Genomic DNA, 26,447 nt, shown 5'->3' with positions numbered 1-26,447 from the left:
CTGACGGAATATTCCTGACACCGTTGACGGAATCCGTTAGAACTAACGGAATATTCCTTACGTCGTCAATTAACGCCGTCAGCGTGCCAGGCACGTGCCTGCGCGTGGCCGGCGCGTGTGGCCGTGCCTTGGTCGGCGCGTGCGACGGTGAAAATTTTTTCTAAAAATTTGGGTGTGATCCTGAGGTTGTGTAGAGCACGTTGGTATATTCATTTGTCCAATTTGAGCAATGTATGAGAAGTTATTACGAGAAGTTGGTTTTGTACTTTAAAATTAACGTTTTTGTAGTTGTTTCGCATATAGGTGATACGTATCCTGAGGACGAGCATGGTTACTCGAGACAGGGGGGCTACGACCCTTCCACTTACTAGTGAGTGGGCTTTTGGTTTTCCGTATATACCTATATACATTTATTTTCCCAGAAATTATTTGAAAGGGTTAATTGTTTTATGCCATGCACCATATTATTATTGTTTATGCATCATCACGTGCATTATTAGTTGCATACATACACATATGCATATTTGGTGCAGTGGACGCACAGGTAAGTGCCAGGTAAGTGTTATTCATATTTACATTCAGTAGCGATTCGAGATACTTAGAGAGCTCATAACCTGCACCCCTGGTGTTAGTGCTCCCGCCCAGAGTAGGGCACAGTCATTCACGTGATGTTCACCTCCCGCACCACACGCTCAGCTTGGATCCAAGTTAGGTGCACAGTCCTGTCGTACAGACCACATTAGGTGGTTCCGACTCGTAGGTGACCCGCGATTATTTGCACAGCCTTCACGTGATCGTAGCACTAGAGCGTACATATATGTTACACCCAGGCCTGTCGTACAGACCACTTTAGGTGGTTCCGACTCGTGAGCAGGTTCAGTTATTGAGTTTGAGATTTGAGCTCTATATGCAGCCGTACAGGTCACGTTAGGTGACTCCGGCTGCCAGATTATATGTTATTGTTATGGTTTATACCTGAGCACTTGCATTTCATTATGAGGTTTCGACATGGCATATTCCTGAGCATGATTGGCATAACTATACATACGTATATATGTTTATTTTCTTGGAAGTATACAGGTTTTACGGTGAGGGGTTAGAATGTATTTTACTAAATGGTTTTTGAAAAGATTTGTTTTTGCCCACTCACACTTTTGTTTTGCGCCCCTCCAGGTTCTAATTGCTTAGCAGGTTCGGTGGTTTCCCAGAGGGCTTTCCCGGCATTTCTGACAGACACTCACCAGCGTAGGGTCACCTTCGGGTGTACTATTGTCGAATCATTTTCTTTGGACTGCTGTAGACTTATTGCTCTGAACTTAGCGTCTCACTTACGCTAGCACTTGTTTTTACTACTTTGTATGCTAGTTTTTAATTATTCGTACTTTTATATTACTTTTTATTAGCTTCCGCACATGCACATAGACCTGACAATTTCTTACACGACCCGTTAACATGACACGTAAACGACACGAAATTAATGGATTTCGGGTCAACACGATATCTAATCGGGTCATTATCGGGTCACACGATAATAACCCGTTAATAATGGGTCCTTAACAGGTTTACACGAGAGTGACACGCAGGTAACCTGTTTTGACACGAAAAGAAAAATGCTATTTTGATGATTTTAATTTTTTACACCACTAAAAAAACTTACTATAAAATGCAATAGATATAATGAATATGTATATATTGTTTATTAATTATTATTCTATTATTATTCTATATAAATTTTAAAATATAAGTTTTATTTATTTATTTATTTTTATAGTATATTATAGGCAAAGATTGAGATTAAAAATCATAAAACACATTAAAAATAAAAATATCAAGTAATTTAAAAATACCAAACACATAAACAAATTATAATAATTAATTTCCCGCCTAATATTTCAAGAGTTTCATCCATTTCCCGCCTAATGTTTAGGAAATTTTGCAGCCTATATCCATCCATTTCCCGCCTAATATTTAACCCAAAGAAACTCTAAGTGTTAGTTAATGTATTGTTTTGATGGGATACGTATCCTATGAAACTAATTTCAATGATCCAACCGTCAAACTTGTTTATATATGCTTCGAGATCGCATACGCCAAAATTTGCAAAAAAAAAAAAAACATTCAGAGATTAAGTAACGAGACAAAACTTTTCGATGGTTATAAATGAAAAATCACGATTTAACGGTTGTTTTAACTCTGATTTTGATGATTTTTTACAGCTATACTCCTTGACCTTATATGAATTCAATGAATGAATTCGATCTTCAATTTAAAATATTTATACCACAAAATCTTATGTTATACTTGATAAAAGTATAAATAAACTCTCAAGTGTTAGTGAATCTTTCATTTTGATGGGATACGCATCCTACGAAACTAATTTCAACGATCCAACCGTCAAACTTGTTTATATATGCTTCGAGATCGCATACACCAAAAATTGCAAAAAACAAACATTCAGAGATCAAGTAACGAGACAAAACTTTTTGACGGTTATAAACGAAAAATCACTATTTAATGGTTATTTTAACTATGATTTTGATGATCTTTTACAGCTACTCTCCTTGATCCTACATGAATACAATGAATGAATTCGATCTTCAATTTAAAATATTTACACTAGTGGATACCACAAAATCTTATGTTATACTTGATGAAAGTATAAATAAACTCTGAAGTGTTAGTGAATCTATCGTTTCGATGGGATATGCATCCTACAAAACTAATTTCAACGATCCAACCGTCAAACTTGTTTATATATGCTTCGAGATCGCATACGCCAAAAATTGCAAAAAACAAACATTTAGAGATCAAGTAACGAGACAAAACTTTTCAATGGTTATAAACGAAAAATCACGATTTAACGGTTATTTTAACTCTTATTTTGATGACTACACTCCTTGACCCTATATGAATACAATGAATGAATTCGATCTTCAATTTAAAATATTTACACTAGTGGATACCACAAAAATCTTATGTTATACTTGATGAAAGTATAAATAAACTATTGAGTGTTAGTGAATCTATCGTTTTGATGGGATACGCATCTTATGAAACTAATTTCAATGATCTAACTGTTAAACTTGTTTATATATGCTTTGAGATCACATACGCCAAAAATTGAAAAAAAAAACAAACATTCAGAGATCAAGTAATGAGCCAAAACTTTTCGACGGTTATAAACGAAAAATCACGACTTAACGGTTATTTTAACTCCGATTTTGATGATTTTTTACAGCTACACTCCTTGACCCTATATGAATACAATGAATGAATTCGATCTTCAATTTAAAATATTTACACTAGTGGATACCACAAAATCTTATGTTATACTTGATGAAAGTATAAATAAAGTTAGTGAATCTATCGTTTTGATGGGATACGCATCCTATGAAACTAATTTCAACGATCCAATCGTCAAACTTGTTTATATATGCTTCAAGATCGCATACGCCAAAAATTGCAAAAAAACAAACATTTAGAAATCAAGTAATGAGACAAAACGTTTCGACGGTTATAAACGAAAAATTACGATTTGACAGTTATTTTAACTCCGATTTTGATGATTTTTTACAGCTACACTCCTTGACCCTATATGAATACCATGAATGAATTCGATCTTCAATTTAAAATATTTACACTAGTGGATACCACAAAGTCTTATGTTATACTTGATAAAAGTATAAATAAACTCTTAAGTATTAGTGAATCTATCGTTTTGATGGGATACGCATCCTACGAAACTAATTTCAACAATCCAACCGTCAAACTTGTTTATATATGCTTCGAGATCGCATACACCAATAATTGAAAAAAAACAAATATTTAGAGATCAAGTAATGAGACAAAACTTTTCGACGGTTATAAACAAAAAATCACGAATTTAACGGTTATTTTAACTCCGATTTTGATGATTTTTTATAGCTACACTCCTTGACCCTATATGAATACAATGAATGAATTTGATCTTCAATTTAAAATATTTACACTAGTGGATACCACAAAATCTTATGTTATACTTAATGAAAGTTAAATAAACTCGAAGTGTTAGTTAATGTATCATTTTGATGGGACATGCATCATATGAAACTAATTTCAATGATCCAACCATCAAACTTGTTTATATATGCTTCGAGATCGCATATGCCGAAAATTGCAAAAAACAAACATTCAAAGATCAAGTAATGAGACAAAACGTTTCGACGGTTATAAAAGAAAAATCACAATTGAACGGTTATTTTAACTCTAATTTTAATGATTTTTTACAACTACACTTCTTGATCCTATATGAATACAATGAACTAATTTGATCGTCAATTTAAAATATTTACAGAAGTGGATATATACCACAAAATCTTATGTCATGATGATCTATGAAAATTGAGGATTTTGTAAATGGAATAACATGTAAGCTTTGAGTTCCATTAGTAAAGTTACATGGTCGTTTAGATTTTTAAAACCCTCCAAATCTCATGAACAATGTTATTTATTTGAGTGAAAAATTAATAAAATTAATAAAATTAATAATAATTATTATAGAAGTGTGAAAAATGTAATCACTCATAATGAAAAGCTTTACAACTTTCATTAAGGGGTCAACTTCGAAATTTAGTATGTATATACTAATTTAGTATTATGTTTTACATTTTTTTGGGTCAAATTATGTTTTTCATTTTCATTTTTATTGATTTAAAATATATTTTTCTTAATGGGTAATGGGTCGGGTCATATTACCTGAAAATATTAACGGGTTGATTTCGGGTTGGGTCATATTACCCGTTTACTTTAACGGGTATTACACGACACGACCCATTAAGCTATCAGGTATGACACGAAAACGACACGAACACGAGAAACACGATACGAATGCCAGGTCTACGTGCACATGGTTACGTCACCTCTGCGTGGCGGCCAGCACGCCCTGATCTCGGTCGGGGTGTGTCAAAATTTCTGTTGGAACATCACCCTGAAATTGAGGAGGGCTTCTTGTGATTAGTAATTGTAAGTTCACTTAAGGCAAACATCACGCTCTTAAGGGTTGCATGGTATTTCAGAGGGTTTTCACGAAACTTAATAAGTCTTGCATGTTTATATTTGATCTGAATATCATAGACGGATTGAAGGTTAGATATATGTTTTCGCTTGTACATCACAAGGAAAATATGCATTAGGAAAACCTAACATTCAAAGCATATATGTGGAAATTCATAAGTAATTGATAGATTTTCATAGGATTGTGACAGTGACGGCTGAACCCTAGATTTCTCTAAATTGTTAATTTTAAAAACGTTTTTCTTCCTCGCTGCCATTATTTCCAAATTGTTATATTTCTTTTATTGTTAATTTAATTTCAAATTCATAAATCTCAAATCTTTGATAAAAATCTGTTTTAATATTTAATTAAGAGTCGATTTAATTACAAATTAGTCAAACAATCCTTGGGGACAACGACCTTGCATGAACATTTATACTACAATTATCTTATATTCTTACAAATATTTTCAGTGATTAGGTACTAAAAATCCTATCAAAACCCATGAAAATAAAAGCGTTTTTAACATCAAGTTGACAAAGAGACCAACCATGATGAAGAACCAAACTAAGAACATGCGAAAAGTGGCTAGTTTGACAACTGGACTAAAGGTGTCATCATAGTGAAACCCTTTGTTGTTGATGATAGAAACCCTTTGTTGTTGATGATAGTCTTTAGCCACAAGGCGGGCCATGTACATGTGGTGTACAAGGAAGTGGGGTAACCAAGTATCATGTGTGATTTCTTTAGGAGAGCATTGAACTCATCTGTCACGACCTCTCACCATTCTGGGACATGAACAACCTGCGTAAGTTGGATCCGAGTCCGAGGGAGCGGTCAGTGAAGTAGAAAGAACATGAGGTAAAAGGTAGCGTACTGTGCCATATGTTTGATGCTTAGGACGAGAGGAACCAGTCCCTGAACGAGTCACCAAGGGGTGACTGGGTATAGTAGGAACATGAGCAGGCTTCTCGACAATAAAAAACATTTCTCTCGGGAGGGGCAGGTAGCAGGGGAGAGATCACCAGAGTCAATGAGCTGGGTACCGTAGAAAGCCCAGCGGGTAAATGGGCTACAGGAAGTGGTGGGCTTGCATTGGGACCCAATGCTGGAGCCAGTGGGTTTATGGGCGCTGGAGGCGCCGAGGTGGGTGGGAACTGGAGTCAAAGCTGGTGAAGAAAAGGCAGGCTCAATGTAAGAGGGACGCACTGAGAGGCAGAGTATGAAGGTGTCGCCCGAGAAAAGGGAAAGCTTGATTCATCAAACATCACATGCTGAGAAGTATAGATCCGATTTTTAGTAGTATCAAGACACCGATATCCTTTGTATTGTAAGTTGTATAAAAACATAATTCTTTGGAACAGGATGCCAGTTTGTTAGTTGTATACAAGTATATGCCGTGGTTTCCAAGCAACCTAACTTATCGTACAAGGAGTATTAGTATACAATAACTAGCTAGGAAATCCAACCCTAGAGGGAAAGAGAATCCTAACGTGGTTCGCTCCCTTTAACACTTTGCTGCTCTGAACTATCAACAAGGGATCCAATTTTTGACACATTCCGTTGTTTGTCGAGTGTGGTCTATGGTCATTTTGTTCTAGCGTAGCGTTGTATAAATGGCACAAAGGTAGAAGCAGTGACCAACACCTTGTTCATGGCCAATACTAAAACCCAGAAGGATCCTCTTCGGATCCTCTTTATGAGGATCTTGGGGATTCTCAAATCGTGTCCGTTTATCATATATCGTGCGGTCATTTTTTGTCAGGTATTATTTATATTTAATTTAAAATAAACATATTTAAAATAATTTCTAATCGTACGATATACAATAAACGGACATGATTTGAAGATCTAGAGAATCCTCTTTCTACTTAAACCGGGATTTGTATAACTTTTCTCGAATCCTTTCCAAAAGTGCCTGCATTGAAGAATATAAAGTCAACGCGGTTTGACTAGGGTTAGCCCATAGTTCGAAAGAATACCTTGGTTAAAAGGATAAACCCTAGGTGTGGTCATACAATAACTTTAGGACCTAATTGTTGAATTCAAGTAATACCTGTAATAATTTTCAGAAAAAGTAAAAGGTGTTTCATAAGAAGTTGTTTCTTTTTTTTTCAAAATGTAATGACTAGATAATAATGATCCACATGAATTATGATTTGGGTTATTTTTTCTTTGATATTCTTTAAATTTGATTTTCATTTGTTCTGTCTTGTTTTTGTTAGAGAGAAACTCCCCTACATGTATTAATCTATATTGTCTCTATTTTATGAAATTTTATATCTATCTATCTTCTCACTTGATTATACGACAAATGTTGCAATCTATTATTACTTGGATTGGATAGGGCAGGAATGTACGATATTCCTAACTTTATACCAACCTAATCTATATCCTCCACATTGTAGTCAGATATCTTTAGCCTTAGTCCTTATGCAATACGAAAATTACAATCGAAACGTGCACAAACTTTGGAATGTGATGACTTCATATTCATTGTCTTAAACGATTGAGATCAGACATAATATTAAAGTTCATTACACATAGTAATACCACAAGAAAGATAAAGAAGAAGAAGAAGAAGAAGAAGCAGCATGGCACAAGCTTAACCAAATCACCACATGGCACGACAGGAACATGATTCAAAACAACGCTTAAATATGGCCCCCTTGAGCTTTTAAAGAGAAGCTTGATTAGCAATCGTTAGGAGGGGTGAGGTTGCACTTAGCGGGTAGTGCCATGGCAAGAGTGGGGTCGATACCGAGAGAGGGCAACAGAAACGAGTTCTTGTAACCACACAAGCATTTCAAGTCAGCTCCTTTGAGAGCCTCACAACACTCAGGAGTTGGCGGAGTTGGATTCGTCTTCGTAACTGACGGCTTGCAATCGGCGACACCTTCGTCAGTCATGTTGCACAAGCTCGACACTGTCGACCCTTCAAGCAACACACCCAGTGCCACCACCAAAACAACAACCAACTTGTAGTTTCCACCCATGATTATCGTAAAAGTTTAGATAGAGAAGTTTTGCAAACTGTTTTGTAATGAGAGCTCACTCACTCACTCTCATGCGATTTATAGAGAGAAGAGGAGTTTTTGGAGCCACAAGTTTTGGAGTCCGTGAGTGAGAATTGGCAGTATTGTGAGTCACGGGTAAGTTCTTTTTGCTGCTTCTTGCACATTACTTTATGTTTTAATTTGTTTTGGTTGTCATTTGGGGGTTTGAGGGAGCACACTGATTAGTATGATAAAAGTGGATTGAGATCATCTCCAGATCTCATACTCCGGCACCCACGGACCAAGCAATCTGTACCGTTTAATTTAATTGTTACGGTTTTCATTTTTCTATCCCACTAGCCCACCTCAGACACAATTTCTCTCTCAAACGCCTACATATCTCTCTCTTTCTCATAAACAGTCCAGACTGCTCAATTTCTAAGCTCCAGAGTGTGAGATCTGGAGAGGATCTCAATCTGTTAAAGTTAACTCGTGAATGCCTGAATGGATTTTTGGTTCAAAAGAATAATTTCGGGTGGTCTTGCATGTTGGTTCATTTTTTGTTTGGATGCTCCTATTGGTCACCAAACATGGCGAATAATAGGGGCAATGATAATTGTCCTAATACTATAAAATACTCCTGCAGCAACTTATTTATCCACGCTACCAAGTTTTTTTTGTCAAACAGCCTGCTTCCGTAGTAGCTATATAGGGTTTAGTTTCCATTGAAATTTTAGAACAACATGAGTGCGTGACAAAATAGCAATGAAGGGAATAACTTTGACTGGCACTTGTGTAAATCCTCCACTATCCATGAGCCTTCACTCGACCTTGTGACTTATTCTTTTCATGCATGCTATAGGTTTTTCTGGTCAAATTGATGCTATATATGTTTGATGAAGGTTTTGTATAGCTGATTGAGGCTTGATGAATTTGATCGCTCCTAAATTGAACCAGTAAGCTTTTTCAATTTTACGAAGAAAAATATCACTAGACTAATAATGGTTTGTCGAAAATGATTATGGGTGGACTAATAATTATTATCTCAAGGAAATTGCCCTTCATGCGTAATAGCAATTGAAAATTCTACAACACATCTTTGTATAAGATGACAAGTGTATTGAATGGCTGGATTTGAACAACTGAATTTTGATGGTTATAATCTAATAGCTTAAATACTAATTCTTATCATACATCGATGTATTGTAAAAATACTTGATGATGAGTTGTTGTAAAAATTTCTCCTTGGAGCTCTTTATAATTGCCATGATTGTGTCTATCTTCAAGTAACTTTAATATAAGGATTGGTACAAAAAACAAAAATTAAAAACCTTCAAACAAGAGGTTTGAAGGAAAAATAATGGGCCGAATAGAAACCTCTTCAGTCGGGTCTGCAACCCAATAAAAGGACGACGAGCATTTACTTCGGTTGATAAGAGTTACCTAAGAATTCTGAACATGGAATGATCATCGACCACCTAGAATTTGTAAATGACCAAATTTAATAGGTCACCAAATTCCATCCAACCTTCAGATGAAACTATTAATGTAGAATTTTGAAGATTTGGGATCATAAATGCATGAGGCAGTTAATTAAGTTTTAATGGAAGTTGAACAGAGTTAATAATAAAGAAATTATATCGAAGATTTTGATTCTGATGCAGGTGGCCCTCTACAAAAGTGGTGAAAATAAGTGTTGTTTTTGCACCACGGCATGAGTTCAAATCTTGTTAGTTCCCTAATCTAACATCTAATCTAACAAATTTATCTGTATATAAAATAAAATTTTGATTCGGACATGAGAAATTCCAAGTTCGAATATTAAAAAAAAAAAAAAAAAAAAACTGAAATGTAAATACAGATTCCCATTTTTTTTTAATTAGTTGTATGTATTTTCTAATCAAAATTTTACTTTTATCGTGTTCAATAGTTTTGGATATGTTTTATTTTTAGCATTTATATTTCTTCACACGCTTATATAGTGAAAGTGAGTTCTTGTACATGTATAATACAAACTTGTCTATACTATTTTGTCTTCTCTCATATGCATCTATGTTATCTATTTTGAATAATACTAATTCTAAATTTTAAAAATTTCCATAATCCGAATATTTCGAATTTGAAAGAAAGTTTGGTTATGCATTTTTTTTGGATCGAAAATTGGAAATCTTCTTTCTGTTCAATTCCGTCTTACATTTTTCTTCAAGGAGGTTATGAGTATTTTCCTTAAAAGAAACAAAAATGTTTTAAAACAGGACAATTTAATAGCATTTAGTTACTCGTATTGGATACTGAAATAACTTATTCTGTTTTTTTATTTTATTTTTTTAATTTTTTTTAATGGTAAAATAGAATTCCATTCATAAATAACCATGTCATACAATGACATGCATATAGAAACACATTCAAAAGACCTTTGAGCAACCTTGATGACAAAACCTAGTGGGAAAAAGCTTGACGAAGGAAAAGAGGCCTCACATGCACATAAAACTTAGTCTTCCACCACAGACTCAGAATGGATAAGGTCTATAAGCCACGACGGACTAGTATCCACCCCACATCAACAACTCACGACATTATAGGCTGAATCGGGTTACACAATGTGCAATCTCATTAGTATCCCTTGAAACATGGTTCACGACCACCTAGGTTACTCGCAAAAGAGCTCGAATGTTATCGACATAAACACCATCAACAACCAAGCACTCCTCATCTTGCTTAATTAATTAGACAGACCTTAATGAATCTGATTCCACTATCAATAGAACACATACCAAGTCCAATCCTTTACTAATGGCATGAAGCTCTAAAGCAAGAACTGAAATCAGAGAAGGAGCAAGCATAGACAACGCACCTACAAAATCACCATTAGGTCCATTAGACCCACGAACAATTGCTCCGATTCTACGACATCCATTCGTAGTATCCACTCATCCATCAACATTTAACTTGAAAGACCCCACCGACGCGGGGATCCATGAACTGATCCGACATTCAGATGAGGAAGTTCTCTTATAAGCAGCATTAATCACCTTTGCCGCATAGTTCCTCACCAATTTTTTTAAACTTTATGCATAACAAATTACATTTTCAAAGTAGAAAGAATTTCTAGCATTCCAAAGTGTCCAAGAACAGATGAAAAATAGTTCCAATACCGGTCCAGAAAGATTTTCAGATGCACACATAAGCCATTTCAAAGTTGAACCGTATGTAATCTCCGCCACCGACGTCAGAAAACCCAAAGAAGAAACATGTTTGCTAAGCGGGCAGTCCCTCACGGCATGAATTGTAGCTTCAATTTCCCCCTGACAATGCCAACACCTAGTGTTGTCCGTCACTTGTCGCAACTGTAACCTTTCTCCAGTAGGGATTATCTCATTATCGAGCCTCCAAATGAAATGAAGAATCTTTGGTGGTAATTTGAGCTTTCATAAATATTTCCAGAACATCCGTTGTTGAGAGACCAACTGATCAAGACCAATATTCGAATTAATCAGGTGTCGAGATTCCAAAGCCACCAAATATCCACTTTTAACCGTATATCTCCCATTGGCTGTGAAATGCCAAATTCTCGGATCCAACGAAGTTCCACTTACCGGGATGGATAAAATTGTCTTCGCCTCATCAAATTCAAAAGTCCCATATATTTTTCCTACATCCCAGGACCCCAAATTCGAAATGAGATCACATACCTTAGTCACAATCGAATGTTATGTTTACTTCACATAATTCAACACATGCAAAATTAGAAAAAGTAATGTTGGATGGATGAATTTTTTAGACCACGTTTACAAACTATGTGATGTGTCGCCAATATGAATTAAGTACGTTTATCAAAACTTAAGTAATAATTCAATAATCACCAATTATGTCATGTGGTCCACCTATCATTACCCTATAAACAATTATATTTATTTTTGTAATCGCAAGTAAACATGTCATCACGATAAACAGATTTGAATTAATTAGAATGTTGTGTATCTAGTTTCTTTCTTAAACTCCAAGAGATTATTTCTCCCAAATTATATAGATAATATGTACACTTATCCATGACCGACGAGCAATTACAAACTGAGAAAGGTAATGAAAAAAGGGGTAAAAAAGCGACAAGAAAACGACTTAGCAAGAAGAAAACGACTTGGAATAATTTCTTTAATTTCTAGAAGACTGCAAAAACTTCTTTCTTGCAAGCAAACAAGATTCAGGGTTCTTAAAGAGGGCCCTCATAGTATATCTCCCTTTGAATTTTGATCTATCTCTATCTGTATTCTCTGCTGATTCTTGTGAGCCACGTAAAGCAGAATGGGTTTGGAATCTCCTTGCCAATATTATTGGTCTAGTTGAACAGGTCCTCTAACTTTTTATCCAAATAAATTTTAATATGCTTTCGCTCGTTATATGCATCTTACGTTTTTATTTTTCTTATTACGTAACAAATGAAAAAAAAAATTCCATTTTGACATAACACAGCTTAAGGTATGCGATTTTCAAAACAAAACTGAAAAATATAGAAAATTAAAATCTAAATTGACAAAGCAAATACCACCAAAACCATGAAAGTCCAAATTTTTTAGAGAGGAGAGTTAGAAAGCCTATGATAGGCCATACATTTCGTGCTGGCTGTTCCCTAGGCTAGGCTGCTGGCGTTTTTGCCTTTAGATTTCTTATCTGATGTTATAAAATTAAGAAAATTAATTAAATTAATTATCCTGAACATCCTGATCAGCTTGTCTACCACTGCACGCATCTGCAATCTGCAAGTTTGAAACTTTAGGTCTGCAATTTCAACATGCTGATGCCAACTGCTTGATGTTTGACCTCAGAACTAAGGAAAACTAAAACGAAAAGTTTGAAAACTTTTGAGTTTTAACAGAAAGGGTAAAGTAGAGAGAAAAGTAAATAGTATCATGATTGATTTTTTAATGTAAAAATATAATTTTTATTAAAATAAACAGTACCGAAAATTTTTCGTTAAAATTCTCAAATATTTAACATGTATTTAATTTATTTACTTTGCTTTTAAAATTTGGTTGGAGGAAGCACCAAAAGTTAATAAAAGCACAGAGCACCATGTTCACACTGGCGCGCGTGTGGGGTTTAAAAAACAAAGCAAAGAAAAGTGCCCAAACCCTACTGGCACGAGACTGAACAACCCAATTGAAAATTCTTGTAAAAAAAGCAAAGTTCAATTGAAAATTTTATCAAAAAAAGAAAACCGAGATGAAAATTCTTGTGAAAAAAAAAGAGATTTTCTAGTGTGTTTCCAGATATTTTGTACAATGCTATATTTAACCGTTAAATTCTTTGTGGAGACACAATAAGTAAGATTTAACAATCTAACGATCAAATTTTTTTTGTAACACTGTATAGAGAAATATGGTAGAAATTTTGTAAAAAAAAAAAAAACTTATTTATTGATTTGCTCTTTGAAATTGCATTTTAACCTCAATTTGTCTCATTTTATTCTTTGAAACTGTCATGATTGAGCTATTTCACCCCAATTTTGTCAATTCTCATGAATATTAAATGAATTGATAGTTTGAACATTTCATACCATGCTGGCAAAGATGAGCCATTGTGGTTGGCGATTAATATGAAATTTTCAAATTGCCAAGTTTCTACTAGTGTGAACGTAATGAGTGAATGACTCATTTTTAATAGTTTCAGACGATGAAGCGAGACAAATTCAGTTTAGAGGCAAAGTGAAATTATAAAAGGCCGGAGAAAATCAATAAATAAGCCTTAAAAAACCCAAGTGAAAATTGAAAAGAAAGAAGGGTTCTTTCTCAGGCTTTGGAATATGCATGATCTGGTGAGAGCAGAGACAAACCAGGCAAAGCAAAGACCTGAGAAAAGTTAAAGAGAGAGGGGCAGAGTTTATAAAAAAAAAAAAAAAAAAAAACCAAAAGGGTAAAAGCTCACTCAGCAGAGCATTCTTCTTATACCTTGCCACTTTGTCTCTCTGTCTGCTCCCGTGAAACTTCGTTTTCTATACTCTGTTGGGTTCATTTTCTTTTCATTTTTACCATACCAATTTGCGTATTTTACTCCCTGCCGGCATGCCTTAACCTTTGGATCCCGATATACCCCCTACTTTATGACTCTCTCTCTCTCTCTCTCTCTCTCTCTACCCAGCCTTCCTTTTAAATAGGTTATCATAAACCCACGCTCACATTCACCCAACATCAAAAGAAAGGGAGGAGAAACAAAGGCACCACATTTTGCAACCCTTTGAGTCTCTCAGGTCAAAATCTCTTCTCTTCTGCACAAAGCTCAAAACTTTCACACTCAATGGATCAAGTAAGCCTTGTTTTTAATACCCTTTTGGAGTTTAATCTTGAAGATGTCAAATCTTTTGTTTACTTTTTTCTGATATGAATTTGCGGGTTTTGTGTATAAACAGGAATTTAGGATGATGAGGAGTCAAGTTCCAGCGTTTGGGAGCTGGGATTGGAACCAAGACCTTCCATTTACTCAGTGTTTTGAGTCGGCAAGGCAGGCTGGGCTTCTGCGCTACACTACTTACTCTGATGGACACGATGAGGATCGTGATCTGTACGTTGCTGGTGATCTGTATGAGAATCATGTTGTCACACCTGCCATGATTGTTGTTCCTCGCAGAAGGGTAAATTTTAAATTCTTAATGATCAACTTGTTTTCCAAGTCCAAATTTTCTTCAAATTCCACATTATATAGATAATCTTTAGGATTTAATCCTAATCATAAAACCTTATTTTATCAAGTTAGAGAAATGCACGCACATAAAACTTGTTACGAACTTTTAAAAATAAGACTGGAGGGACACTAAACTGATAATAACTGTATACAAACCACAGTTTAGCACACTTTATTGACGTCTTAGTCTCTTGTCTCCTATATTTCATTAAATTCTTAACATGTTTACTCTGTGGATTATTTCCAAAGTACTTACATGGTTTGATGGATGGATGGATGAATGATTGATTTTTTTTACTATTGGTGGCAAATTCTGCAGAACAAAATGCTGCAGTCACATGTGAAAGAAGCAAAAGAGGAAAGTTGGGTGGTGAGTGACGTGAAGGAGCCACCAAGCCCTCCACCAAGGCACAGGCCTACACCAAAGCCAGTGGATGAAGACTTGTACAAAATTTCACCAGACCTCCTCTATGCAAAATCCAAAAAGGTAAAGGCAGCTCTCCAAAGTCTCTTTATCTTCACCAACGTGAAAAAAAAAAAAATATTGCATCCTTAAATAAATTGCCATCCATTAGGACTTTAGTTTTAACCTCTTTTTTGACCTTATTGTATAAAGTTCTTTCTAATAAATTTATAGTAATTGTTTCTTCTTCTTTTTTTTTCTTCAACTTTTTGGTTGCAGAAGAGAGGATTTGGGTTCTTTTCAAGCTGCTTGCTGCCAACCTGTGTTGCTTGAAGCAGTAGAGAGGAGATTTTATATCGGAGTTATTAGTAAATATATGAGGAAATTAAAGAGCAAAGTGGTTTAGTGTTTCAGGTGTTCCACTTCAAGATTATTAACATATTTAGCTACTGAAGGATTAATTTGTCTTTCTCCTTGTCAGTGGATTTGGGGAGCTTGTAACTTTGTTTTTACTGAATCTTTATATATATTATTGAGCAAAAACACCTCAATCTTTTTTGGTGATTTCAAATTAGTCTTAACCTTTTGAAACATTTCAAATGACTAACTAAAGTTTTGAAAATTAGACATCTGGTAGGTCAGCGAGGACTTTACCAAAATTAAGTAATGACCAAAATTAAGTAATGACGTTATTAAAATTAAATGATAAGGTGTACAAATACTAAAGTTGGTTTTCACTAATTGAGGTTTTTGGAGTTCTAATCCCTCAAATTGACTCATTCTCGTCAAGTTCTACCATAAATTTGCTTAGCTAAATGACGTCAATTTAGAGATTCAAATTTGCATAGATGACTTGAAGAGTTAAAACACGCTTAATATTTGTCTTGTCATCCCTGAACGCTAGTGAACTAAATAGATGTTCAATTTTTAAAATTTTAAGTAGTTATTTAGAATATGTTAAAAATTTAGAAATAATTTTAGATTCAGCTCTAAATTTAAGTAGTTATCCAGACTTAATCCTATATTATTTCACTGTGAAATATTGTTGGAACTTGGAATTTTAATTTTATAAGATATTGTAAAAGGAAGAAAAAGGGCTTTCTTTTTTTTTTGGTCAGATGTGTGGGGTTTAATATATATTTGAATATTCGCATATCGCATGAAAAGAGGGAAATAGGGTTGGGTTTGGGATACAAAGATTTTACTAAGGAGAAAAGGGATCACATGTGGGGGCATTGGATATTTCCTTTTCATGATAAAAGTAAAAAGGAAAAGAAAAGAAAGAAAAAAGAAAAGGAATAGGAACACTATACATAACACCCACCCAGAACAGTGATTGATACAAAAGGCACTCAACACACGCAAACGATAACTTTAGGTTTGGGAAATTGAGCAAGAATTAAAATTATAGGTCAATTTTACACTGTTAGTCCACATGGTTTATTAACATTCTCAATTTTGTTCTTGTAAAAAATTTTCTTGCATTTTCCTCTTTGTTTTTCCTTTTATTTTCACTTTTAGTTCAATCCATTGGAGTTTATTTTTACGTCTAATTTTATTTTAGATTAGTTTTTCATTTGAAAAATTCAACTTGGAAGAAATTTCGGCTTATTTAATGGGCAAACAATGCTAACACAATGAATTGCAAAGAAAAAAAGGCAATAGAAACGCGAAAGTGAAAATCGAGATGAACGACGGGAACTACCATTAGCATAAAGTAATCGATATTATATGATGGAGAGATTTTAGATGCGGTGTTGTTTTGTATGGATATCGATGGATTAGATAGGCGTGATATCCTCTCATTATGGTTGCTTTATAATCCTCCACTTTCTTTTTGTTTACTAAAGTAGGATGCATGTGGGGTTAGGGAACTAAAGAGGATTAAGGTGTTCAAATTCTAAAAAGCATCCATCCCTTGTATGCAGATGTGTGACTATAAAAATATACAGATAAAAATTTGGCAACACAGGTTTCGTTTGCCTATCATAGAAAGCAAAATTTTTTGTTCTGTTAAGTTTTGCACTGCATTCTGGAAAAATTAATCTTTTTTAGCAACTTTTTGATTTGGACTTTCTTATTTTACTCTTCTTTTATCTTGTAATGTTGCACAATATCTGAACTACCTATTTTTAGGTTACTCTTAATGATCATCTTTATTAAAAAATAATTAAGTTGAAAATTATTTAGTCATCTAACGGTTATTTATAGAATAGACAAACCATTTTCTTCATTTAACTAAAATATCAACAATGTGAACGGGCGGTCAAATAATTTCTAATTTTGTTGATTTTGTAGAGTTGAGGTTTACTGAGTGATCTAAAAATTACATAATTTTGATCACCAAGCATGAATAAGAAGAAAGCTGAAAGGGTAAACGAGAAAATTCAAGTAAAAAGTAATGAGAATCGAGTGGAAAGGTTATTAGAATTCCACCTTTCTTTAATACGTTAAAGACCTTGTAACCTATTTAGCCACTTGTATTCAGATTTTGTCTAATTTCTGAAACCAATAGTAATTGTGTAAAAAAATTGGCAACACAGGTTTCGTTTGCCTATCATAAAAAGCAAAAAATTTTGTTCTGTTAAGTTTTGCACTGCATTCTGGAAAAATTAATCTTTTTTAGCAACTTTTTGATTTGGACTTTCTGATTTTAGTCTTCTTTTATCTTGTAATGTTGCACAATATCTGAACTACCTATTTTTAGGTTACTCTTAATGATCATCTTATTAAAAAATAATAAAATTGAAAATTATTTAGTCGTTTAACGGTTATTTATAGAATAGACAAATCATGTTCTTCACTTAACTAAAATATCGACAATGTGAACTGGCTATCAAATAATTTCTAATTTTGTTGAATTTGTAGAGTTGAAGTTTACTGAGTGATCTAAAAGTTACATAGTTTTGATCACCAAGAATGAGTAAGAAGAAAATTGAAAGGATAAACAAGAAAATTCAAGTAAAAAGTAATGAGAATCAAGTGGAAAGGTTATTAAAATTCCATCTTTCATTAATACGTTAAAGACCTTGTAACCTATTTAGTCACTTGTATTCAGATTTTGTCCAATTTCTGAAACCAATTGTAATTGTGTAGAGAGGTGTGTGTCTATATATAGACACATACATACATACATATATTATATATGTATGTGTGTGTGTCTATATACATATATATATATATATATATATATATATATATATGCCCTTTATGCAAAGGGATCCTAATTTTTTTTTAGTGGAGATTAGGTGTGGGGCTTACTTCACATGACTTGCGTTCAAACTTCGTAGGTAACTAATCGAACACAAAAAAACCAATGTAAGTAGAGAAAACATCATATTACAAAAATTTGCTTCACCAAATAACTTCTCCCTGTGAAAACTCGTGAGGAAATAACCTTTTGTCAACTAGTATAAGATTATACAAGTATCCTTATCACTTATGTAAAAGACAAAAGAAGCGCTAAGCATGCTCCAATATCATCTCTTAATTTGAATCCAATCAAATCTTAATAAATTCACGAATATAAATTTATGAATCACTTCGTGCATACGACATTAAGAAAAACACAACAATAATACATATATAGTTGGCATGTTCTTCGATACAATACATGTATGAATACAAAAATGTTGTCTACAAAGTGATCATGCACTTATTAAATTAACAATCAAAACGAATATGGAAACCCCAAGTATGCAATCATGCAAAACAACGAGCAATTATGAATTACCAATTATGAAATGCCAATTCGGAACCGATGACAAGATTATAGCAACCAAACCTAAACTTAAAATAGGGTCTAATTGGTATATTAAATCACATAGAAAATTAAGAAATAATTCATGCAATTATATATCAAAGTAATGCATGCACATGATTAACCAATGTTAAATGAACATGACATAATGGATTAGAAAAAACCTAGAAATATAGTCGAAACAAGTGTTGGACACTCTGTCCTTAAGACAAGTTTACGCCTCCACTACGGTGCTCATGATTGGTTGGCGCTTGCACACTCCAAATCACAAGGCTTCAACGAATTACAATTGTGTTGAAAAGGCTTTCATATAGACTCAATGAAACTCTAATTTTTAGTGCACTCAATGTATTAATATGAACATATATATATATATATATATATATATATATATATATATATATGGTTTTATGATTATAGGAGGCTTCACTTATTTATAGATTTTAGATACTTTTTTATAAAGCATGTGATCATTCATGAATAGTTAAAAGTTACAACTCTTCATTATGATAGACGCATATTTTCACCAAAAACATCACTTCTAATTTCCACTCAATTATTTAATAATAATAATAATAAAATTTCCAACAATGCTCTTAGAAAAGTCTCCAATTTGAGTTCCGCCAAAATAAAAAGTGTCAATTATCCCAATTTAATTTACAAATTATGAAATAGGCATCAATAAACTTATAGGGCTTTGAGTTGGGGTTATGACAGAATTGGGAATACCGAAAGTTTTCGATCAAATTAGGGCTTTGAGTTGGGCCCGTGTTGTTCATCTTTTCTCCCACCGCCATTGAACGATCTACCTAGCTCATCGTCATGAAACCACCGGCGTTCGTTCTCAATACTTATGCAACAGTGAGGACCGATTATAGCCAGCGGCCCGTCCTAGTCGTGAGCATTCTATCTGCTTTTATTGTGAGTATTGTGTTCTTCGTCCTCGTCTGCTATAGGGCTTACTCGCCCTTTCCGGAACCATTGGAAGTAAGTGTCGAGTCGATTACCATTGCCCGACTCAGCACGGCCGGGCCCGAGTGTACTGTTGAATGGGAGCTGAAGCTCGTAGTCACAAACCCCAACAGCAAGCACGGCTTCTACCTCTACTTTGACGATCGTCTGCAGGCCACGCTCTTCTTGTACGATCGCTGGCTTGGCGGCAGCTTTATGGTGACTACCAAGTCATTGCCTCCTCCCTTGCTTTTAACCAGCGAGACCAACCAGACGGCCACCTTGAGTTTCAAAATGCAAACTGATCGTGCCTACTTAGGTGAAGAGCTCATCGAGGAAATCTCCAGAGGAATAATCCAAGTCCACCTGAATGTGATGGCTCGGTATCAGCTCATTCCCACCACTTCGAAGCCTAAGGAATTCCATCTGTTGCGGCTCTCCTGCCCCGGCATGGGGCTGTGCGAGTTCGATTCTACCCGTAGCAGGGAAATCGTTTGACTCTTTATTATGTGTTGGTAAATGTAGTCAGTTGACAGACTGTTTTTATGTAATTGGAGACTTAATTCAAATTAATCCAGTGATGTCTTTTCTTATCGGATTTGATTACGCATTACATGGGAACTGCAGGGTTTGGGCTCATTAAACTGTTTACATAATTTATTGTTTTTATCTCATTAAACCGATTCCGTAATTTAGTGATTTTATCTGTTATATGGTACTGAATCATGTAACATTCTTCTTCATCAGAATGATATACTTGAAGGGAAGCCTGCAAGGTGCAGGGCTACATTTCCTAGTCATAATTCCCGCTGCACCTTGTTGTATTATGCTGTCGGAGCTGGTGAAGGGAAAAGGAATTGGACGTTCTGTTTATCACGGTATGCTTATTACATTCTGTTCTTATTGTGAAGTCTCCAGACTTGGTTGATATCGCTTTTAGCTTTCGTGGGTAAAGCAAAAACACTGGCAACATCAAACTGAACCAAACAAAAATGATGTATATAAGCAAATTGACTGATTTTAGATGTTTGAAGAAAATGCCAGCCCTTTAAATTATAGTTGTGGATGATATAGTGCTTTATGTGTATGTATGATGCCGACAAAACATGTGTTCTCTCATCCCTCAACTCCTGATTATTTACTCTTTAGGAATTATTAGTAGACAGCCCCACATTTCACATAGTTGGCCATTCTCGGCAGCGCCACATTTCCTGTCTTTCCATGCTCGGCTAATTTGATCAGTCGGCTAGTTGCCTTTTGAACTCTTGCACTTCATCTTGTTATGCTTCTCAAGATTCCTTGCCATGCTCTTCATTAATCATCTGACACCCTGATTGTTCTTGTAGTGGAAGATTTGATACCCCGTATTCATGGTATCCGCTATGCGATAGCGTTGCTTGTGCTACCTTTTGCTTTGGATCTATCTTGACTACTTTGGTCCGACGGTTATTGAAGTTCTGACTTGATTTGTTTGAGGGCAAGTAGGGTGTGAAAGGGTTTCTGGATGTGGTTGAGTTCAGGCTTATGCATGTTGTTTGGTACCAGCTAAGTTCTTGTTTGTACTTGATGGAATCACCCGGACTAAAGATTTTGTGACACTTTTTTTCTAGTATAAGATATGACTGGATGGACTGTGAAATAGGTCTTATTAAAGCTTCTTTGCATGTGTTGGATTTGCAGTTTATCCTTGTTCGTAATTTAACAGCATGTCGAGTTGGTTCGAACTTCACTTTATCTAATAAACCTAGTTTTCAGCTTCAGTATGATATGGACATTTTGAATCTTTAGACGTACCATTGATTCTTGGATTACAGAATCATAATCATTTTTTTGCCTAGTGATGATGCATTGCGGTATCCTGCTTCAGCTACTTACAGACTTCTTTCCTTCCTTAGGGATGCAACTTTGGCCTATAAAGCTGAAGCTTTACGGTTGGCAGAGGCAGCTTAGACATCTGCATTCTCAATTTGACATGCTTACTCATCAGGCTTCTGCTGTACTCGTCAGCCGGTGTTGCTTTCACTTAGGTCGGAACTTTAGCCAGCATTGCTGCAACTTTATGATTTGCAAGATTATTTTTGTTTTTCTAATAAACTACTTATCCAATTCGCTGGTGTGGTAGAGTAGTGATTCCGTACACAGCGTTAATCATGTACAGAAACTTAATATGTATGCCAACCATATGTATTCATGTCACTATCACTTTGATGCAAAATTTGATTCTTTGCACAAGTGAATATCCATAATCTAGAGTTACCTAGCTGTTTTAACTTATATAGAGTAGCAATTTGACTCCTTTTATTTGGCCTTTTTGTTGCAGCAGATCTTAAAAAATCACATCATTCTCTGAGTTTCAACGAATTCGTTCAATGTATGTAACTTTTTCCCCCATTCAGAAAGTTTCTAACTTGTAGAAATTGATAGAATGGTGCCTACTTATTTTGTTGGATTCAGATTCCTGCATCCTCTTTGAGAAACTAGAACAATTGTTGTTATTATTTACTTCAATCCTTTTATTTCCTTTAAGAAATATACAAAGAAGCTACAAAAGTTCCTTTAAGAAAATCTAAAAAGAAGGTACAAAAAGCTGACAGATATAGAGTATGGTGGAAATTCGAGATATATTCCTTTTGTGTAATCCGAGTGAGAGGGTATATTCTAGTTGTTACTTAATTTACTTCTCTGGCCCATGAGAGGTGTATAGTATTTTTTCCGTTTTAGTTATTTGTATTCTGTTCAATCTCCTCCATCATCATCAATCTCTCTCTCTATCTCACCCCCCCCCCCTCCCCCCCCTCCTCTCTCTCCCTCCTCTCTTCTCTATTTATGGTGCTCGAATAGATGTGGTATTTCTATATCTGTGGCTGGTTAAACCTTTTTTCTTGTCAACTTTCATGCTAGCATTTTTTTGTTGTCAGTAAATTTGGAATCCCTGCTGACTCTGTTACTGCTGAATATTGTGCAGTTCTGGGACAAGTGAAAGACAATGGGTGGAAGCTCAAGTTGAGAATGCTAAGCAGCAAGCAATTCTAATGGCACCTAAAGTATCATCAGATGAAGCGCACATCCATCTTGATCTCCATTCCCTTAGGTACAATGCATTTTTACTTTTCAATTTATTATGCTTTGTATGGTGGAAGACTTCAATTGTTGCTACATTTCACATTTCTTTTACTGGAGTATCTAATGTGTACAGGAGAAAGCATGCAGAACTTGTTGGAGAATTATCAAATTCTTATCACAAGGAAGAGAATTTATTATCTGAGGTTTGTATGTGTTCTTGGTTTTCAAGTTTCCTACATTTACTGTTATATCCAAATTTCCAAAATCTTCTGCAGAAAAAAAGTTGGATTCTAGTTGTAGTCATTGAGAGGACCCGGATGACGAAAGCATCATGGACATGCTACCTACTAATCACGTTGCTTGTATACTTTCTTTATTCCCTGGAGGTTATCCCAGTCAAGCATTGAAATTTTCCTTCCATGGTTCCATCCTTCCTTATCTTCTGGGGTTCCCGTTATGTTTTTATTCGTGGGGGCTGACCTATACCATTGATGATCATTGTAGCCATCATCACATGCGAGCCTAGCTTTGTATGGTATTCTTGTTTGCATTCATATGGACAGTAATGGCACGTAGTCATAAGGCATGATTGCCTGCTCTTTGATATCTTTTTGCTGCATTCGCTTTGAAATTTTGATGGCTGAATGGATCCACATCCACGATACACTAATTACGTTAGCAAAGAAGTCCTGCTGGAACGCTTATAGCCTGATATGACAAGCAATTCTATACACTATGACGTTCAGAACCTCACTTAAACAAACTAGTTATTGGCATCTGTTCCTGTATTTCTAGGGAGAAATTCAAAATTTGCATGGTTGATGGTAGAATTTGATGTAATTTGGCATCATGGGCCTGTCTGGCACTCGGTAGACTTTATGGTAGTGGTCTAGCATGTCTTCCCAATCTTCAAAAAAGGAAAATACATGCCTTCTCAATAACAACACTGAATTCGGTTATCTCTTCTGCATAGAAGTATCTATGATGAATGTGTGTTTCTCTTCACCATTTTGTTTTGCGGGAAAAACTCCCAACTTTTTTTGCTGATTGTTTTAGGTGCACTCTAATTCAAAGTTTGCAGCAGATGCTATTTGAATCTTCGACAACTGCGTAAGCTATACTAACTGACACCACGGGTATGACATCACTGTTCATTTCTTATTGGCTGACTGGTTTCCACTTTTACTGGCACGTTATTCCTCTTTCTTAGGGTATTCTACTCTTCATATGCACTTTAACTCACAGAAAGAAGAAGATCTGAACATGGAGAGCCGTGTCTTGTTGAAATCTTGTTTCAAGCTTGTAGATTTCTATGCTTTAACTTGTTTTGAAATTGATGGTTTTCATCTGCGATAAGTTTGATATCTAAAATTTGGTTGAAAGACAGAATACAAGTATTGTTCGTGATATAGGGATAACTCACAGTGGTTAACAGTTCCTTTTAAAACGGTTATATGAATAACTAAAAGAATGAACAAAATCTTTCGTTGTCCTTTATTAATGCATCCTAACCTTGAAATCATAATTTGATGTTAGACGTGTTACCTTTCTCCTTCCACATTTTCTGATCCGTTATTGGTCACGCGTGCATCAAATTAGTTGGGGGTAATCCTTTAGTATATTCTCGCCTTTTTCCTACACAAATTGATATATCTTTGTACAAGAATTTTTAGATAATTCATGATTTCATCAGAGATTACATAATTTACTCTTTAGGATCCCAATTGTAATTCTTGATCAACCTGTTTTGGTGATGCAGTTTGTCCGTTGATCAAGCCCTTTCAACCACTTGCATTGTTTTGTTTCTATCTGTTTAGTTGATTTGTTTTGACGATGTTTCTGTTCACAAGTGTAATTACGGTTTGAGTAGATTTTCAGCCTTATTTGAGAATACATACATCCAACTTGAGCCACATGGTTTTTGTCTTGATAAAAAAAGGAAATATAAAGTCTAACAATAATGCATATGCTTCTTATCCTTGTGCTGGATACTCGACAAAAAACCAAAAAAACGTGTATGGAAGAATATGACCGAAAGAAAGCCAGCTAAAAATGCCAGTAGTTACAAGAATACTTATGCACTCCGACAAGACACAAACAGGCAAAACTATCGAGATTCTGCAGGGCTGCCTCTGCAAGAACTTGCCATGGAAACCTTCCTTTCACAATGGCTGAGCAAGTTGAGAATTCGTGTACAGTAGAAGACATCCTCGGATCTCTACCTTCCATGTGGGTTTCGATCAGCTCCTTGTTGTTCTACATTTCCGTTTCTTGCGTACTTCATTAAATCAAAAGCACTAGTAAGAAAAGAAATCAAAAGATACAAACAAATTACGATCAATAGTTCTTTAAAATACCTGAAGCTCATAGACGAGGTCCCTTGTGAACCGTCCGTGACCATTGTAGGCAGTACGTAGTCGTTCTTGTGCCTCTTGGGTTCTCTTCAATGCTTGAATCAATTCTTGTGTCTGTCGTTGTGATGCCAGTCCTTTCCGATGCTTCCGTTACTTTTGACAGCACATCTTGTGTTACTCCTGGTTGGTTTCTTATCTCTACTGCCACTGGAAGAGCTTGACCAACTGCTATAGCTGCCTTGTCTTCTTGTAACTGTTGTTCTAAGGTTGGTCTGCATATTAAGAAAAATCATAACTTCAAAGAGTCACAAAGACACAAGGTATATGTAAATAAAGTAAATTTAATTACCCCGTCCACTATCGGAGAAAAGAGCAAACCACGAACTCCAAATATCGGACTACCAGCAGTGGTCCAAATAGCAGATAAAACGAAGCGAAAAGTTGTTCACCGGTAGATTTGAACGTAAAATCGCCGTACCCAACCGTCATCAACGATATAGCATTAAAGTAATACACCTCTGCATAATTCATCTGCTTCACCTCCAATAGGTGTATTACTGCAGGCCCTATAATTACCACTAGGATAAACGTACAAAATGTCGTCGAACCGATCTGATACTGCCTAGGCCTTTGATAAAATCTACTCTTGGAAACAATCCTAGATATGAGCTTGCCTATGATTTTATCAATAATACACATACTTGGATTTGCCAAAACCACTGAGACTAATACCATTAACCACTTCGAGGTACTCGTATTGGGAAAGTAGTCTCCATATCCTACTGTTGTTATAGTAACAACAGCAAAATATAGAGACTGGACAAAGCCCCGGAATTCCTTCTTAACACTACCCTTAACCTGACTAAAGTGAGCAATCATCCCAATTCCGAATGCAAGAACTAGTACCACAACACGCACCACACCCATCCACTGTTCGGCTATGCCATAGGTTGCTGGATTAGCGCGTCCTTGGTTATCTATGAAAAACCTAGCAACTACATCACGATACAACAGAGTGATCAAAAACCAAAAGAAAAAAGGGTTGCTTCTTTTTCTCTGTACTACAAGAAAAGTGATTATTAGGTGCGGTCAACTAGGGGCAAATTGATGAATTCGCCTCTATTAATAAGATATTAAATGCAGAAATATTATTTGCCCCTATTAATTATATTAGGGGCGTTTAAATCAGTCCTTAATATGGGAACAATTTCTA

The 26,447-nt window shown here is 35.3% G+C and overlaps 4 protein-coding genes across 12 annotated transcripts; 2 read left to right on the top strand and 2 right to left on the bottom strand.

Annotated features, from left to right (window-relative positions):
• Positions 1-7,502: 7,502 nt before the first annotated feature.
• On the bottom strand, positions 7,503-8,090 carry LOC137724809 (putative lipid-transfer protein DIR1). Its single transcript, XM_068463494.2, has one exon. It carries the CDS (start codon positions 8,026-8,028, stop codon positions 7,726-7,728), a length of 303 nt encoding a protein of 100 aa, XP_068319595.2. The 5' UTR covers positions 8,029-8,090; the 3' UTR covers positions 7,503-7,725.
• A 5,906-nt stretch (positions 8,091-13,996) lies between these two features.
• Positions 13,997-15,677, top strand: LOC137726495 (pathogenic type III effector avirulence factor Avr AvrRpt-cleavage: cleavage site protein). Its single transcript, XM_088694452.1, has 4 exons — positions 13,997-14,328; positions 14,432-14,653; positions 15,023-15,190; positions 15,386-15,677. The coding sequence occupies exons 1-4, from the start codon at positions 14,320-14,322 to the stop codon at positions 15,437-15,439; spliced, it is 453 nt and encodes a 150-aa protein (XP_088550578.1). The 5' UTR covers positions 13,997-14,319; the 3' UTR covers positions 15,440-15,677.
• Positions 15,678-19,565: 3,888 nt separating this feature from the next.
• On the top strand, positions 19,566-24,793 carry LOC148696815 (uncharacterized). Of its 9 annotated transcripts, none has more exons than XM_088694449.1 (8): positions 19,566-20,695; positions 21,713-21,844; positions 22,141-22,188; positions 22,783-22,908; positions 23,014-23,083; positions 23,156-23,275; positions 23,937-24,016; positions 24,126-24,377. In XM_088694449.1, exons 1-4 carry the CDS (start codon positions 20,530-20,532, stop codon positions 22,848-22,850), a joined length of 414 nt encoding a protein of 137 aa, XP_088550575.1. In that variant the 5' UTR covers positions 19,566-20,529; the 3' UTR covers positions 22,851-22,908; positions 23,014-23,083; positions 23,156-23,275; positions 23,937-24,016; positions 24,126-24,377. The 9 variants fall into 8 exon arrangements, 7 of the variants coding, with proteins under 7 accessions (XP_088550575.1, XP_088550577.1, XP_088550576.1 ...); XR_015962751.1 differs by lacking the exon at positions 23,156-23,275; XM_088694450.1 differs by lacking the exons at positions 23,156-23,275; positions 24,126-24,377 and adding an exon at positions 24,640-24,793.
• A 451-nt stretch (positions 24,794-25,244) lies between these two features.
• On the bottom strand, positions 25,245-26,161 carry LOC137724808 (two-pore potassium channel 4-like). Its single transcript, XM_088693383.1, has 2 exons — positions 25,620-26,161; positions 25,245-25,506 (listed from the first exon to the last, which is right to left on the bottom strand). The coding sequence occupies exons 1-2, from the start codon at positions 26,159-26,161 to the stop codon at positions 25,245-25,247; spliced, it is 804 nt and encodes a 267-aa protein (XP_088549509.1).
• Between the last annotated feature and the right edge of the window lie 286 nt (positions 26,162-26,447).

The sequence above is a fragment of the Pyrus communis genome, chromosome 5 (genome assembly GCF_041283825.1).
Source record: "Pyrus communis isolate YQ-2024b chromosome 5, ASM4128382v1, whole genome shotgun sequence".
NCBI lineage: Eukaryota > Viridiplantae > Streptophyta > Magnoliopsida > Rosales > Rosaceae > Pyrus > Pyrus communis.
Note: the sequence above shows the minus strand (reverse complement) of the source record. Positions and strands in the feature narration are given on the sequence as shown.